At 42.8% G+C, this 18,197-nt stretch overlaps 1 protein-coding gene across 1 annotated transcript in view; it reads right to left on the bottom strand.

Annotated features, from left to right (window-relative positions):
- The window catches only part of LOC119648332, a 45,091-nt gene extending 27,498 nt beyond the window's left edge, over nt 1-17,593 (bottom strand). The window contains exon 1 of the mRNA XM_038050026.1: nt 17,109-17,593. Within this exon, the coding sequence (XP_037905954.1) occupies nt 17,109-17,276 (168 nt within the window). The 5' untranslated portion in view covers nt 17,277-17,593. The remainder of the gene's footprint in view (nt 1-17,108) is intronic.
- Nucleotides 17,594-18,197: the final 604 nt, after the last annotated feature.

The following is an 18,197-nucleotide window of genomic DNA, read 5'->3' as shown; positions in this document are numbered from 1 at the left end:
CCTGTAATGTACTGTTCCGGTTTTGAATGAAGGGCTCTAACACACTTCAAGGCCCTGATCCAATAGGATTCTTGTGCCAACGATTATTATTATTATGTTTGCAACAGCAGGGCAACGGCATCAGGTCGACCTGTCTGTGGTGCATACGCGGTGAAGAAGTGAATAGTGCAATCAGCTGATATATTGGTAAACTTCATCAGCCGATCATCAAATCGTTCGACTTCTTTAATGGCATCGCGGCATCTAAGATGGCAATGCCAACACCATATCGAGTGTGTGGGCTACCAAAATAGAGAGTTTATAGCCATTTTTACTGCGATCGCGACCGTGATCAATGTCGTAGCTTTTCGCACCAGACGATCGGGTTTCTTCCGGAGCGCAGATATCAATGCGCCTTTTCTGAAGGGCTTTTGCGAGTTCCACGTTCTTTCCAGTTAGGGTACCAACATTTAGCGTGCAGACATGTATTTGTTTTGTTCGGGATAACTTGCTTACGTCCTGACGCCGTCTATGCGTCAAGAACCCTTGCCAATTTCTCGAGAGGATCGGGGCCCGTCCTGCCGCGTCGACTGAGGTTGATGCCCTAGCATTTCTCTGAGGCGTGTGACTCAATCTAATCATCATCTTTGTAACTACATTGTATGCATTTTGTTCGTTGGCCTGTCGCGGGACCTGTCACCAACACTCCGAATTTGATGTCAATCGATTTTCACCAAACGAATTCAAAGGTTGAAACCTTCGATGATTGGACTAGCGACCGAAAGGAGAAACGGATGCCTAAAAATACTGTGCCATTAGAGCAAAACTTAGAAAATATAAGGCGAATGGCTGTTACTTGGTGAACCGCAACCCATGGACTAGAAAAGGATTTTGGTACGGTAGGAATGGAATTTGTTTCTAACAACACCAGAAAAAAATGAAAACCGGTTAGGTCCAGCAAAGGGCAAGAAAGTCCTTTGGAAAAAAGCAAAACCTACCATGTATCTTATGCCATCTGTAGCAAAAAAGAATCTCCTCTACTGTAAATAGCTTCGTTTATCTCCTCGATTAATTGATATATATGATTGATATCCTCAAGAGATTAAATTGCAGCTTCCATATTTACGGTTGGAATAAACTACACTATACACCCCACACTGGGCGCCATTTATGATAATCACGGTTTTGCGGGGAAAATGATATTATTATTATTATTTTGTTAAGGGAAAGTCGCACCGCGTCCTTGAAGAACTATTGTGCCCCTTTTACTGGTTATAGTGTACCTGTTGATCATAGTATCTCAAGCAGGCCAGTAACCGTTAGGAACTTTAGTATGTTCCCCACTTCCAGAAGTTTCAGCTTTGCATCTGGTATTAAGTGTTCTCCCAGATGTATCGACCTACTTTGCACAAGTGCTGGACACTGTCCCAGGACGTGCATAGAGGTTTCGTCCTCCTCCTCACAGAACCTGCAGGCAGTGTCCGTAGATATCCCTAGCTTCCCTAGGTGGTAGTTCAGCTGACAATGACCAGTGAGAATTCCCACTATGATTCGGAGGTTCTTTTTGGTGAGGTTTAAGCAATCCTTTGTGCGCATGGGTTCGTATCCCCCAATAAGCACCCTGGACTGCTCCATCCCTGGTAGGCCCGCCCAATATAGTTCCCTCAACCGTTTTTCTTCGTTTCTTAGATTCATAGCCATGAAACCGTTTCCGATTCCACAGAAGGGTTCTGGCCCGTATAAAGGCATCCCTGCTCCCTTCTTGGCTAGTTCATCCGCTGCCTCATTGCCTTCCAGCCCAGCATGGCCTGGAACCCAAAGTGTCCAGACCTTGTTGGACGAGCCGAGTGTATTCAGTTTCTCAAGGCATTCCCATACCAGTTTAGAGTTCACCTGGTTGGACCTAAGTGCCTTGATCGCTGCTTGGCTATCGGTGAGAATAGCTATGTTGTGCCCCCTGTAGTTCCTTTGCAGATTAAAGGAGGCACATTTGTCTATGGCGTAAATTTCCGCCTGGAATATGCTAGTGTACCTGCCCATTGGCTCAAAGTACATTTTCCTTGGACCAATGACACCGGCACCCGCTCCCTCTGCTGTGAGGGATCCGTCAGTGTACCAAGTAATCAGTTGCTGGTTTAAGCCGTATGTCGCAGCCACGCTTTCCCAGTTTGTCTTGTTACTCCAACGTGTTTCAAACTTCTTATCGAAGTGAAACCTCGTTTTCATGTTGTCCCTCGGTATCAGTAATTCGGGATACCGCCTAGAAAGGATATCAATCTTCCTTCGATTTAGGCAGCTCCCCGCCTCACTCATGCTACCGGCCATCCTGAATATTGATCTCCTTGCCTGCATCTGTATGTGCAGATGGAGAGGGGTTAATCCCAGAAGGACCTCCAGGGATGCCGTTGGGCATGTCCTCATTGCCCCACTGATACACACGCAAGCCAGCCTTTGGAGCTTATGTAATTCCCTGGCTTGTGTGCTGAGTTGGGGAAAATGATAACTAAAAAGCCATTTAAAACATTATTACTAAACCAACCGGATAGGGCAAGCTGAAAATATTTCGGCATATGTGCAAAATTCGTAATGACATCAAGTATTCTAACTAAATATTAAAAGACTCTTATAGAATTTTTGTGTCCTCACCGCTGGATGATTGAGGATTGGCTCGTTAATTTACATGACATATCTCGGCATCTCTTTGAGGGCACGGATGGTCTGCCGTGCGAATCAAGACTACACCCACCGTGAGCGCCATTTTCTCGACATCGAAAACTACGAAAGCGACAACGGACAATACCAAAATATTATATATGATTGATCCACTAGAGGTTTCCCTTTCTGACGGCTCAAAATGATGATAAGGTGGACTAGCTATGTCAACGTGCTACAGACGCATATGGCGCTACAATGCCTCGGGGGCTTTTACATCACTGCAATGAACCAACCTACTAGTGAAACCAGGAAACCGGGATATTAAAATTGTCTTATATGCGAACGGGCAATACTGAAACCCGAACACCAGGAGCTGGAAAAATAGTGCCGGGATTTTCGAAGAAGCCTTTAATCAATACAAGCTGCTATGCATTTAGGCTGATAAATACCCGTAAAAGGGTTTGATACTTTATAAAGCCAATACATTTCAGAAATTGGTTTAGATTCGACTACTGAGATGAAATTATTTGGCAAAACTAATCGGAAACTACATTTAATCAAGCAATATATTTTCCACTTAATTTTAAAATCGCGGTAATTATGCTAAACCTGGAAGAAGAGCGGTCAAAATACTTAAGCACCAATCTCCTAATTTCATGCCCCCGAGTTCACTTCCTCCCCTAGCTTATCACATGCACAACATTAAGTATCATGACAATGAAATTAAAGCACATTCTCTTGAAAAGTCTGCTGTATTCCATATTTAACAAACCTATAAATTAATTATACTTATAAAATACTTATAGAATCTCAGAAGGGGCTTTCCAAATCGTCAGTTGGTACCTGAAGATCTCCGCCTACTGATTGAAAACCAAATTGCAAGTATACGGTGTTGTTATTCCCATTACTCAGTACAGTATGCAGTGCAGGCGTTTTGTAATAATATTTCCCACAAATCTAACTTTACTGGAGCGAATGATATCGATTTTCACAATTTTTATTTTTATTTGTTTTACCAGTAACAGAAAATACCAACTGACGTTCTACGTTTCCTGCCCTTACTTTTTATTTGTGCCAACTCCTATTTATTTTCCTCAACCTATAATTGAGTTGGAATAGAAATTTTCCTTATATACCAGCTGCTCTTCATTTCACAAAATATCTACTATCTACTATCTGCACAATTTATTGACTTTTAGTGCGTTACATGATGAAATTATTTTCATGTTCACTTTACGTTATAGTCCTTGTAGTTTTCGCTCTGTCCACTCTGTTCTGAGACTCAACACTTCCCAACCGGTTTTCAAAGTTCGTCTAACGTAGCTGGGAAACATGTTGAAGTAATTGAATGATATCCTGGCTGTAAATTATTTAAGCTCATAAAAAGGAAAGGCTTCATAGAACTTTATCAACTCCTTTGTGTGGTAAACGTTAAACCTCAACATCAGTAATTTTAGATGAAAAATCCGATGCATCTTTTCACCATCCCCTTATTCTTAGAACTAATTTCTCCCACCCTGCACATAAAAGTAATTTACTATTATTGAAAACAATACATTTTCTATTTGTTAATACCCCAGCGGGGCGATAAATGCGAGCTGAAATGGATGAGAAAAACTTCAATGAAATAACCCCAAAGGTGCACTTTGTTCTTTAGTTCGGCCAATTTAATACATAAACCATAGCAGTACTTACGTCTTCGCACAAATATATGTACACGTACTGTTGGAACTCGCTTCATTTTTGAACTTTGGCGATTATATCGAGGAAGCACTGTAGATTTCAACTATCAAATGGAGTAAATTGCCCAGCTCAATCTTTAACTCGTCTTGCTCATCAGTAAATATGAATACACGCAAGTATATATGAACATATGTTTATCCCAAAAATCATCATCATCATCAACGGCGCAACAACCGGTATCCGGTCTAGGCCTGCCTTAATAAGGAACTCCAGACATCCCGGTTTTGCGCCGAGGTCCACCAATTCGATATCCCTAAAAGCTGTCTGGCGTCCTGGCCCACGCCATCGCTCCATCTTAGGCAGGGTCTGCCTCGTCTTCTTTTCCTACCATAGATATTGCCCTTATAGACTTTCCGGGTGGGATCATCTTCATCCATACGGATTAAGTGACCCGCCCACCGTAACCTATTGAGCCGGATTTTATCCACAACCGGACGGTCATGGTATCGCTCATAGATTTCTTCATTGTGTAGGCTACGGAATCCCAAAAATACCAACTAAAATCTCCAACTTATTTGCGCTTTTTTTTATGATGAAGTTCTTAGCGACCTGGCCTGATTATTCTTCAGGTTAAGGTTGCATAGTTTGGCAAGTTCTTACACGACCTTCCCAGTGAAAACCGTCTTCGGGCGGGCCAAGAGTCTTTAGGGCCGGACTGGAAGTAGGCTCATCCATCTGTCGAAGTTCTGTTTACCTACTGTTCATGTGTTAGCAGTAAGTGAATTTGGATGAGCCGAAGCAACAGTCCGGGGATCCTGCCTGCGCTGGAGAAGATGCTAACAGGAACCCAAGCCAAGGTGGAACAACATATGCTGAGAACTGCGGCCAATAATGAGCTTATTCTTTACCTTTCGAACTCTGAATTCCTTAGCCACCTTCAGCTTTAAATAAGACTCTTACTCTGAACTAACCAGGGTAGACATTCTTTTCCGACCACCCGTTGGACCAAGACATGGACTCAATTAAAAAAAAAATAAACCAACCGACGATGGAAGAAGAGGTAGTGATGCCAAGCGCAGCATTGCAGGTCGAGCTGCGGGAATTCAGCCAGGAAACTATAGCACCGCTGTGCTGAAACCAATCGCTGGGGCTTCCTTGAGCGAGGTAGCAGACAGACTAGTGGTTTCCAACTTGGAATCCACTGCCGTCGACCTATCTGTAGCGAGTAAAAACCATAGTATTCCTAATCCGGAACTGTCGACGTTAGGGGCTCCCTGAAAAGCAAGGACTGATAAGAATTTCAGTCACCGCAAATCGGCTAAGAAACGAAGGTCCACTGGAGTCCTTCTCAAGAGCCAGTATCAGAAGGCCACGCATATTCTGAGCACGATTGCAAAGGGTAAGGAGGCCGATACTCCTGACGAGCGGGATGAAAACAAGCTCGCTAAATACCAAGCGATTGTTGAAGAATATAACAGCAAACGCCGGCAAACCCGCAAGATGAGATTGAAAAAAAGCACGAGCAGAGCAGAGTGTGCAGAGGTTGAGGTACTAAGCAACCTTTAAAGACAAGTAAGCAGCAACCGACATCGACATCGCACTAGTACAGGAGCCATGGATCGGAGGCGATCAAACCATCAAAGGACTCCAAAGCAAATATTATATTTTATTCGATAGCACAAGAGACGCTGATCGGGACAGACCTAGAGCATGTGTGTGTGTGTCCAAACCTGAGTTCCAGCGGCCTAGGCATAGTCAAACTGGAGCAAGCGGGAACAGAGAACGTGCATATTTCCTCAGCTTACAAGGGTGTCCGAATAGCTGAGTGCTTGGAATACAAGACTGTCGTACGGAAGGTCGCGGTTCAAATCTCACTCTTGGCAGTGGGATTTGAATCGTGATTTGACGTCGGATACCAGTCGAATCAGCTCTGAATGAGTACCTGAGTCAAATCAGGGTAATAATCTCGGACGAGCACAAGGCTGACCACAGTGCCTCCTATAGTGTACTGTAGTGTACCGTTACGATCTTGAATGAAGTGCTCTATCACAAGGTCCTGATCCAATATGAATTGTTGCGCCAACAATTATTATTATTATTACTTGGCTCATGGCCGATAAGCTCCAAACGAAGAACTGCAACATTTGGCGACCATAATAGCAGCAAAGAAGGCCAATCTGTTGATAGGCTGCGATGCCAATGCAAGGCATACGCTTTAGGGCAGCTCGGAAATCAATGAAAGAGGTAACTCATTCTTTCATTTTATCATTAATATAAACCCATCGGTGTGCATCAGTGACAGTACACGAGCCTTCCATCTCCCCAGCTCCGAGAACTGTGACGATTGAGAGGAAGTCCTTGATATCACCCTAATAACCGATAATGGGATTCTTAGGTTGGTGAACTGGAGAGTATCTAACCAAAGATCCTTCTCAGATCACAGTTGGATACTTTTCAGTCTAAATATCGCCGCAGAGGTCTCCAAACCTGTCAGAGACCCCAGGAGGAGAAAGTTTGGCCAAGTTGTCAAGAACAAACTCTTCGGTGCGCAAATTGGTAAGATTGGCACGACGAACGAATTGGAATCAAAAATTGATGCTCCGGAAAAAGCATTCGATATCACCTTTATAGCCTCGTGCCAAATACCGTAAGAAAACACTGCCACCGTGGTGGAATGTGTCCAGCCTCATGAAGGTGCCCAGGGAAATCTTCGATATTTGCTACAGGCACAACTATTGGCAACCATACAAGGACAGTCTGAAGAAGTACAAGTCAGCCATCAAAACTGCCAATAGGTGGTCCTAGGTCGACTATTGTCGAAACATTGAAAGCACTAGGAATCACAATAAAATTATCTCCAAGGAACACAGGAGCCCATCCTTTCTTAAAAAATAGGAAGTCTTCTAAATGAAATCTTCTGATGAAAACTTGGAGCTGCTGGTTCAGACGCACTTGCCCTCCAGCGAGGAAGGCCGTGAGTCTTATCTAAAGAGTATGCCACCCCAGCCGTGGGAGGCTATCGACAAATCGGTTATTACCGAGGATGGAATCAGCGGGGCCATAAAGATGGCGTAATGCCAGTCATGCTACAGAAGCAGCGAGAAAGGATTATGCGTGGCTTGTCTAGATTTACCGGATCTTTTTGTATCTTTTTGTGATACGTACTACAGTCTTGGAAACGCGCACTAGAGTGAGTATACTAGAGTGCGTCCTGGACATCCACGGAGTATGCCGACGGCTTGATTATATTAGTGTCAGGGATATCTCCTTCCATTATGAATTATATCATGGAAGGAGCGTTGGGAAAGGGGTGCCTGTGGGCCGCAAGATGCGGACTCGACATAAACCCAACCAAAACGGAACTGATGCTATTCACCACCACTGAACCGGCTAAATGAACAAAGGTTGATTCTTTCCCCTATGTAAAATATGTGGGTGTAATCCTGGATCAGAAGATAAATTGGAAATCGAACATAAGAAGGGTTAAGAGAGGGTTAAAAAAGTCTCTGTAGCCTTCTATGCCTGCAAGAGAATTTTTGCAAAGGGGCCGAGAATGGTTTTCGGGATGTACACAACTGTTGGATGCTTTACAACGAAGTCCTCTAGGCGAAGTACCTTAGGAAATCTGGCCATTTCTCACAGACTACCCCATAAACAAACTGAACTTCACGAGAAACTCCCAGGTTGGGTATTGGGGATACTGGAAGCCTGTCGATGGCTGGGGCATGATCCTAGCAATAAGCGTAACATAAATGGTTGACCGACAGCCAAGTGATCATTAACCCCTTGTACTCAGCGGTGACTTCCTCCAGGCCGGTGAGGCAGTGCAGAAACACACTTAACAGTCTGGGCGGCACGCTCAAGGTGACTCTCCTCTGAGTTCCCAGTCATAGGAACATAGAGGGGAATGAACGGACTGATAGACTAGCCAAGTGGAGCTCTGCTCTCGGCAGTCTATGTCCTGCTGGAGACTTTCCAGATTGAAATCTACTCACGCTCGCGGACCTCAGCTGGCGGAGGCTCACCACATGTGCCTGGTCAAGCAGGGGCACTGTCCTATAGGAGACCATGCCAGACTCGACGTAATTTACAATTCGCATCGCTGAAGCTGCGTAGAAGAAAAGAGAAGAAAGCCGTCAGGAAGTTCCTTTGCGATTGGCAATCTCTAGCTAGCGTCAGGCTGCGGACACTAGGTAAACTATTCTCTGAGGACCTCAGAGAGATCTCTAGTTGTAGGGCGGGAAAGCTGATTTCCTTCGTCAACGCTACGGGCTGGCTCTTAAGATCTGAGCCAGCTAGATTCCGCCTCCGTCCTCTCATAACAGCAGTCATGATCTTAGGAGTTCGTGGCATCAAAACGACGCACCACAGGGCTAATTGGGCTTCTCAGAGCGGCCATTGGTACTTCACGAGAAAGTATTCATGATCAAGTTTTCATTATATTAATAAATCAGAACAACATTATTCAACATTGATCGATAAAGAATTAATAATAAAATAAATTACCCAGAAACTAAAAGTTCCCCACTTAGTTAAAGTTCCAAAGAAACAAACAAACTTTTCAGGGAGTGTGTAATTGCCTGTGCATTTTATCTGTTTAGTCATGAACGATTTATTATCTGATTCACCCCAAATTTTTGGTAACTATGAATTCCTTTCTATATAAGTCAATATCATTTTTGCCCCTTTCTGGGCAAAAGAACCCCCCGGATATACTCTTCCCTCACTCACTTCAACAAGGCATTCAGCAATGTAATTTAATGATGCTATGTTGATTTCCTTAATGGGGACAAAACATCGTCCTTCCATGATTCTCTCCAGCGTCAGAAATAAAAATAAGCCACAGGAAGTCATGTTCGAACAATACGACGCTTGAAACCTAATGACTATTTGTTGTTTACCAAGGAATCACAAGTACACAATTGTGAACAGGAGCTACTTCATGGTGCAAATCCCATTTTTTGCCACAATTCTGTTTATTTGTGTCGGATTGCTTTAGAAAACAAGGCATCACTTGCAAGGAATGCATCCTTCCTTATTATCCACATCACTAACTAGCAGTAACTCCTGATGCACTATACTATTTAAATTGAGAAAAGTATTGAGAAGAACTTTTACATATAATCAGAATCCTTGTTGTTTTTTTTTTTTGATCGAGCCTTGATTTCAATGTCATATCCATATATTCATGCCTAGTCAACTGCTACGAACGTGTTAAGAATTTCTAAATCGCTTCTGACTTCATTCACGTATCTACATAATAGAATCATGTATTTTTTAGCAAGAAATTGTTTCGCATAGAGGAAATGGTATTTTGACATCATCAGGAATTTTTCTGAAATTAGTTCCAACATTTTATTTACTTTGGACGTTTTCATGAATAGTGGATGTACTTAGACGTCCTTCGGGATTGTCACTTTAAGGGCCTTGACAGTCTTTCTGTGAAACGTTAGTAGCACATATAATCCCTTACCTTAATCAAGGCCAAAATGAACTCTTCGAATGCAGTGCAGCACTTCATTTCATTTTTTGAGCAAGCCTCCTTTTTTGAAAGCAAAAAATGGCCGGGTTCACTAAAACAAGCGTGAACTTCATAACTGTCAAAAATACGTATTCCAGACCACAAATGTTAAAATGTATGTAGTTACAAAGAGCAGCCGGAATTGTAAAAATAGCAAATTGGTTTGACGTTGCGATCAAAGCTTAACCTACAACAGTTTCATCTGAAGTCGCTCTTGCAACGAAACCTCTCCGATGGTTTCCTGATACCATGGAAACACGGATTGCCCTCTGAGAGACTAATTCCTGGATGAAGTGCTTTCGGCCCGACGGTTTGCAGGCCGAATTGTGGTTATGATTCAATCCATATCGCGGGAAGAGCTCCTTTTAGTCTCAATGCAGGTAGTTATACAGAGCAAACTATACTAACTAGTCCTAGAAGCTCGGGGTTGGGTAGAGCTGAAAACTCTATATGGAAGCCAGAGAAGGTGCCTTGAACTGGACTGCTGGCACAACGACGGACCCGGCAAAGGAGGAACGATTTGTGCATTTTATAATGGAACATACGCCCCCTATACAAATCAAAAGCTGCTCAGCAGCTAGCCAGTATCGTGTCCCAATATAACACTGATGTCAGCGAGCATTAGAAGAGCGCACTGAGTAGAACCCGGTTTTTGGGAGAAAAGCGACTATACCATAAATTATAGCGGCTATCCAGTAAACCTTGTGCTCTGAGTAGGTTTGCTAGTCAGTCATAAAATGAAATTTGCAGTTGTTGACTCTGGAAACATAAAAGATCGTGTATGAGCTTTACGGTTGCCCTTCGAAATATAAGCCTCAATAACGATGCTCCTACAGAGGAAACTGCAGAGTCGAGTTACGAGGCAGGTGAACCAACCCTTGAAGGTCCAGATATGATATCAAAATCGAAATTTCGAGATTTTAACAGCCTGCATAAAATTACTAATGACAACGAACTTCGAATCACCAAACAAATAGTGCCACACGAGATGATTGTTGAAAGTATCTGATTTGCGCGGAAATAGTTCCTCGAAAAAACGTAGGTTTTTTCAGAGGGGCCACTTTCAACCAAATTGACTACGTGTTGATTGAATGACTCATCCTTGATTAATATCAGAACATAACCAACACCACCTTGAATTACCCCTGACTATCAGGTGAACACTGAAGTCTTCCATAGCAAAGTCCCCCCATATAAGGAGCGAATAAATGTGGCCATAACTGCACATGCCTTGGAGGCGAAACATCGACTAAGAACATTATCATTGGTGCAACAAATATGTTTAGGCCAGTCACGAAAAACAGTCGAAACGTTCGATGATGATTGGAAGCTAGTATTCCAAACTATGCAGCAACTTCAAAAAGCGCGAGCACTGAAGCGACTTCACAGACTGAAAAAAGAAGTTTGGTGGAACCAGTAGGTCCGTGAACTCCAGATATACAACGGGAGCTGCTCAAATCGAAAAAAATTGATATTCTTACTAAAATCAAAGGATAACATAACTATAAGATTTCACTTTAACGAGAAGTTTTAAACTAGTTGGAGCAACAGAGAAAACTGGGAGAAGGCTAAAGGACCTGGTCCGGGGTCATTGGTCTAAAGAAAATGCATTTTGAACAAATGGGTAAGCACATCAGCATGTTTTAGGCGGAAATATTCGCTATAAACAGATGTGCCACCTTCAACCACCAAAGGAACTATAAGGGACAAAACATTGCTATTCTAACCGACAGGCAAGCGGCAGGTTAATTCCAAACTAGGGTGGGAATGCCTTAAGAAACTGAACACATTCGGCTCGTTCAATAAAGTCTGGATACTCTGGCTTCCAGGTCACATTGAGTTAAAAGGCGAGCTGCCCAGGAAAGACACAGCGACACCCCTATATGTTATGGGGCAGAGCAATTGTGAGAAGTGGGGAATGGGCTCATAGCTATGACATTGAAAAAGTAGAGAAACGGCTGAGGGAACTCTACTGGGCGAACTTACTAGGAATGAAACAGTCCAGAATGCTCATAAGGAGATACAAACCCAAGCGCTCGGAAGACTGTTTAAACCTTACTAAGAAAAGCCTCCGAATCATAGTGGGAATACTCAGTGATCACTGCAGGCTAAACTATCTCTTGGGAAAGCTAGAGATATCTACAAACACTGTCTGTAGATTCTGTAAGTAGAGTGGTGAAACCCGGATGCATGTTCTAGGACAGTGTCCGGCACTTGTGCAAAGTAGGTTCACTCACCTGGGAGAATACTTAACATCTAAATAAAGTTTCTGTCGGTTATAGATTTAAACGACATACTGTAGTTTGTAGATATATTTAACCAGTAAAGGGGCACAATACTTCTTTTAGGACACAGTGTGACTTCCCTTGACCATATTATTATTCGGATTTTTCGAGCAGGAACTTTCTAAGCATAGCCCGTTAAGTTATTTGGTGTCTATCTAACTCCCCCAATATTCCACTTTGCAAATAACGTCAAAATTAATATCAGCTCCGAAAAGTACCCCGGATGGCCATATTCGATGCCTATATGGAGATTCTCTTAGGCTGAACGTAGGGCAAAGTCATTCGCCGCAAGCCTAGGGGTTCAGTTTCAACATTCTTGCAAAGTTTTATGTCTATCGGTGTAACAGTGTTTGATAAATGCGCAAGTGAGAGAAAAAGACTATATTTTAAAGCCTACACTAGGAGGGAATGTGGTATTGCGCTCACCCGGTATTATTACTTTGATTTTGATTTGATTTTGACTTAGCTACTCATTCACAGTTGACTCAGCTCAATAAAAATGCCCCTGTCATTAGTAATTTGCAGCTTAAAAATACACTCAAAATCTTCCCTGCTTGTCGTAAAAGGCGACTAAAAATAATAGAAAACTGTGGACTAGCAATTTGTATATTTTAAAGCTTTACTGCTACCGAAACGTCAACAACGGCTCGGATATGGACTGAACTCACTCCAAAGACTTGGCTCTTGAAAACGGACTATGGTTGGTTTCTGCAACGTGCATATGCTCTCCTCAGAATGATCGCTTTCTTCATGTTAATCGGGAATTTCAACGTTATAAGTTGCATATTCTGGGCCTAAGCTGGTGGGAATTTGGATTCCTCTCCCCCTACGGTACTATGCATTTATACTCTGAAAATCAAAATAGTAGTAGACACGAATCCGGTGTCGGACTGTTACTGACGGCTACCACAAACCATCCTGATCCCCGTTGCCCTCCTTGTCAAGAAGCACAAAGCTATCTACCGCCGTAAGGGCGAAAACTTAAGAGAGGTGGTTCCCCGTAAGGAGCGTCAACGTACCCTTACCAAGTGGCAACTTTCTTGGCAAAATGAGCCAAGGGGCAGATGGACTACGCGGCTCATCGACAATTTAAACCCGTGGTTGAACAGAACGCACGGTGAGATTGATTACTTCCTTACCGAACTTCTAGGTGGACATGGAGGTTTTCAGTCTTACCTGCACAGGATCGGGAAGGCGCGATCTCCTGATTGTGTATTCTGCAATGGAGTGGCTGACGACGCTGAACACACTTTTTTCTCTTGCGAGAGATGGGACGGCTTTCGTCAGCAGCTTTATGCAGACACAGGGGAGCCTCTCCAGACAATATTGTCAGAGAGATGCTGTAGAGCGCTGGCAGCTGGAATCGTATTGCGCATTATGTTCGGGCTCTTCTTATTGAAAAGAAGATTGAACTCGACCGGAGGAGGGATCGGACGATAAGGGGTTTCCTGAACTAACAACTACCTTCCTCCCCTCTCCTCCCGTTGGTGAAAGGAATTCCCTGGTTTGAAGGCTTCCAAAGTCGGGAGAGTGGGAGGGCTAGCCCGAAGTAATGTATCAAACGGTTCCAGGCTAGTTCTCTAATGTCAGGAAGATGTTTACCATACTCCCAAAAAAACACACCCTTTTCACTTGGCAGCCAGTTTATGGCTGGATTTTGACTGCAAGATTCCGGTCCAGATGAAGGAACATCACCATTATACAGTGCTAAGCACCAACGGAGACCTCCTTCCTTACTATATTAAGAAAGTATGCTTTCTATGAGCAATAACACACAGTTCAGGAGAGGCTTCCTAAAGATAACATTTCGAACGTGGTGGGTGATCTGAGTGCTAAAGGGACTCTGATAACACTTTGCTAGGACATATGCTGGGGAGGCACAGTCTTTTTGATTAAAACGTGGAAGGATTGTAGATTTTTGCAACTTCCACCGCCTCACCATTGGTGGCGCATTGTTCGACCACAGAACCTACTACAAAATCAGTTGGGGTTGGGGTGACAATTAGAAGAGCATCCGCCTGCTCCTTGTCGTCACAAAGATAACGGCTAAAATAATCCTGGAACACACCAACATCTTGGAAATTTGCTTTACCTGCTCTTCATCAATTTCAAGCTTCCAAAGCTTTCGACAGCGTAAACATAGAGTATATCTAGGGTCCTTTAATAATAATTATTAGCAGAACGACATATGATGGCGCAATATGTCACGTTCTGCGCCGAGGGAAAATCTAGGAAGATTTTAAGGCCCACAGCAGAGCCCGCCAGAGTTAAATTTGTTTACCGATATTATTTCTTCTTGTTATCCGTGCCGTTCTTCATGCTGGCTTGTCCGGAGCACGTGGGGAAATTCATTGAACCATGATGGCTTTCCTCAAAGATCTCGATTATGATGATGACATCTGCTTGCTTTCTCACCGGGTCATGGACCTTAGCCAAATGTGTTTTGATTTGGAAATATGAGACAGGTAGATTTGGACTGAAGATAAACACCAACAAAACTAAATTTCTCAGCCGAACGAGTCATGGTCCTCCTGCATTACTGGACAGAGCAATAAGGGCGCCGATCATTAGATGTCAAACCACGCAATAACATTGCTAGATCCGATTTCGCTACCTTGTGTAAAATCTAGAAATGCAGTTATCTCAAGATCAAGTTGAAACTCTTCTGTTCTAAAGTTTCTTTTTGTTTTGCTATATGTGAGTAGCACATTGAAAGTGATCCCCCTGTTACTCAGAAGCTTCAAGCTTCGGTCAGCAATTGTCCACGGGCGTGTCATTGAGATACGGTGGTGTGATACTATTTCGAGTAACGTGCTTGCTCGACGCACAGGCCAATTACTCGTGGACGTGCGATCAAAAGGTAGAACTGGGATTGGATAGGCTACACATAAAGGAGGGGCGACAATTGCATTGCTGGCTATGCCATGCAGTGGAACTCACTCTCCCAAGATGGCCAATGAGTGTGTCGTCTCAAGGGCACTTGTCCCAGAACAGTAGAGGAGAAGTCCGGGTCCTTCTGCAAGTCTCCCGAAAAGTTGAAGCGCATTTCAGTGTACCGTGTATGATGGCGCGTAAATCGGGTTGACATACTATGCCACACCAAGACCTATGACTCAGAGAGAGGAATGAAAGCATAAGTGGATGTCATCAACATAGTTACACTGTTTCCCAAGGCAGCATGAACGGCATCACCGATAACGTGAAGAGGGTGCAAGTGAAATCGATATAAACTCTTCTCTTCCAAGGTGTTCATTGAAGCGCTCCAGAATGAGTCTGGGCAATATCTTTGCGGCAACAGGAAACTCGCAAATACCCCTCCAATTGTCGCACCCAAGAAGGATGACCTTCTTCAGGATCTTTACAATCATCTCCTACCTTCACTTATTAGGGAAAGTCTCAGACCAGCAGTTACTAATGATTGGAGGATCTATATTATCAACGAACAACAAAAAATATTCGCCTTTTTCGTTTGAATAACATTTAGGTAGTAGATTGAAAATTTTTTGGCAAAAAAACCATATTTAGCCTATTGAATAAACACTATCCTATAATGATAGATTCGAAATGCCATGACGACAGGCACTCAATAGAGATGCTAGCCATTACCTAATAATCAGAAAAATATCACTCAATTTACTTACTTACTTCCTTAAAAACCGATTTTCCGATAATTGAACCAACACAAGAGACAAGGACATTACTAAAATGTGAATGAAAATATCCTGAATTCCGTCTTATCCATCAAACTTAACTGGATTTCGAAAGTTTTTAATAAAGTAGAATCGATTTTTTTTCAACGAACCTAAAGGGCAACCACTCGAGATCCCAGAAACTTGAAAATTTGAAAAGTTCAGAAAACTTGAAGCGACACTTCAGCTATACTGAGAATCTCATTACCCTGCAGCCATCTCTTGAACCCGCTTGTTTTGGGTGAACGGGACAATGCCGCAAGCAAGGGTATAGAAAGCCTCTCAGTTATTGGATAGGATAATATCAGCATTTTTCGCAATAAAATTAGGAAAGATTTTTGAAATTTTATTGAGGATAGCTCTCTCTGTTTTCTTAATCCAGTTTGAAGACAACAAAGCACCAACCCACAGAGGGTACAACAAAATCCAGTCCAAATCCTTTTTATATGAATATTAGACGAACCCAATAACCATTTCATTCTCGTATTTCCCGAATGTCACAAACAAGTCCCTTTTCAACCTATTTGTTCAGTGAGATTACAATATGTTTATGTGTGTATTCTAAGGATGTAGAGATCAATAACTTACACATGGGAGCATCTAATATGCATGGGCAACGCTTCGCAAAAACTACAGCCGCATTATCATATTCCATCATGGGAAAACCTGATACCTTATCTTGATGATTATCAACACGAATATGATATCTGTAGTATACGCTTCGGAGACAAAATTGGTATGGTAAATAAAACCATATATTTAGGATTATCTTCAAATAATAATCGTATAATCAGGAGTTGGAGAGCTCGCCTACTACGGAAACGGATCAGGCTACTTATCCCCCAGTTACGCTTGATTTCTGAAACAACAACAAGCATCCACGCTTCAGTGTTTTATCTCATAATTCCATCTTTCCACAACCCACCTACAAGATACACAGTAGATACAATGATGATATCTCATTCGAACACGTTCTTATTTGAATAATGAGTTGATAAAAGGGGACACAACAATGGCCCTTTCAGATTACCAGCTGTTATGCTAAATATAGTAACAATATTCGCAAAGCACCCAATTCTGTTTGTTTTTGAATTGCGGGCTGGTGTGCGGGCATGCATAATTCTCAGCTAAAATGATCGTCAAGGAAGTTGCTTCACTTGCAATCATAGACGCCTCATTATTTTCAATTTGGCGAGCGCCTTTAGGTCCTGTAATGAGTCTTTCTCACAATAGGTTCAAGGATGAGTTCTTTAATTGTCGTCCACCTGCAGAAAATAATTGGCTAATACAACCTACCTGTTGCGATTTAAGTTTCTGCTCACTTTCCATTTGAGCTATCCGTAAGACATCATCGACAAAATCCTGGACAATTTTCATATTTTCAGGATCTTCCTTGAACTCGGCCATTCTCTTCTCCGCATAGTCCGGCTCGTAGCTCGGCTCCGCAGCGAATCCTGTTTTCATTTTGATGTTCTGCTTTAAAACTGCACTAAAAGTCACTTTAATATAAAATTTGCAATTGCACAAAATGCATTCGCTCGTATGATTGCGCGGTATTTCAACGATATCACGATTTTCTTCACTCTTAGTAAGTTATCGCGACGAATTCGACATGCAACCTAAACACTAAAAAGCTACACTAAAACTGGAGCGAAAGCGCCGCCGTCGTTTCTGTGGCGCTAGATATTAGATTACGCCTTATCGTTCGGTTACTTACTAATGTATGTAGAGAAGTTTGACGTAGCCATCGCTGGAGACCGAAAAATCAATAATTGTTCCGAGTGGTAGCTGATAAGGCAGGCAGCAGCCAACCCCCGGACTCGACGCTCCCGTCGCGACGGTGCTCGTTCCCGAATATCAACCTGGCTATAGGAAGTACTCCTGGGAATGTAAGCTTACAAGGATACTTCACGAGCCAGTGCTTTTGAACTCAATGTGTTGAGAGATACGTTTTTGTTCTAAATTGAAGCACAATTTGCACAGATGGCCTGAACAAATAGATAGATTCACAGGGTTTCTCTTAGAGATTAGATACATATAATATATATAAATTGAGGCAAATGCATTTGAACTGGGCTTTTGGTGGGATAGTTTCCAGCTCAAATTTACCCAATTGTTGAGGAATTTATTTACTCATCCGTTCTATTAAATCACATTAAAAATCTGTGTATGATTTTTATTGTCATCAACAAGGCAACAGCCGGTAAACGGTCTGGATCTAAAACAGTAAGGAACTCTAAACATGCCGGTTTACACCCAGGTTCCCTTAACGGCCGTCATCAACGTTCGGTTCGGCCTGTCAGTTACGTCTGAACCGTTCACAATTGACCGGCGACTGGAACGTGGATAGAATGCGGCTCACCTGTCAGTTTAGACTCTTCAGGT

This window comes from Hermetia illucens, chromosome 2 (assembly GCF_905115235.1).
Source record: "Hermetia illucens chromosome 2, iHerIll2.2.curated.20191125, whole genome shotgun sequence".
In the NCBI taxonomy this organism is placed as follows: Eukaryota; Metazoa; Arthropoda; class Insecta; order Diptera; family Stratiomyidae; genus Hermetia; species Hermetia illucens.
This window is presented reverse-complemented; position numbering and strand designations above follow the sequence as displayed.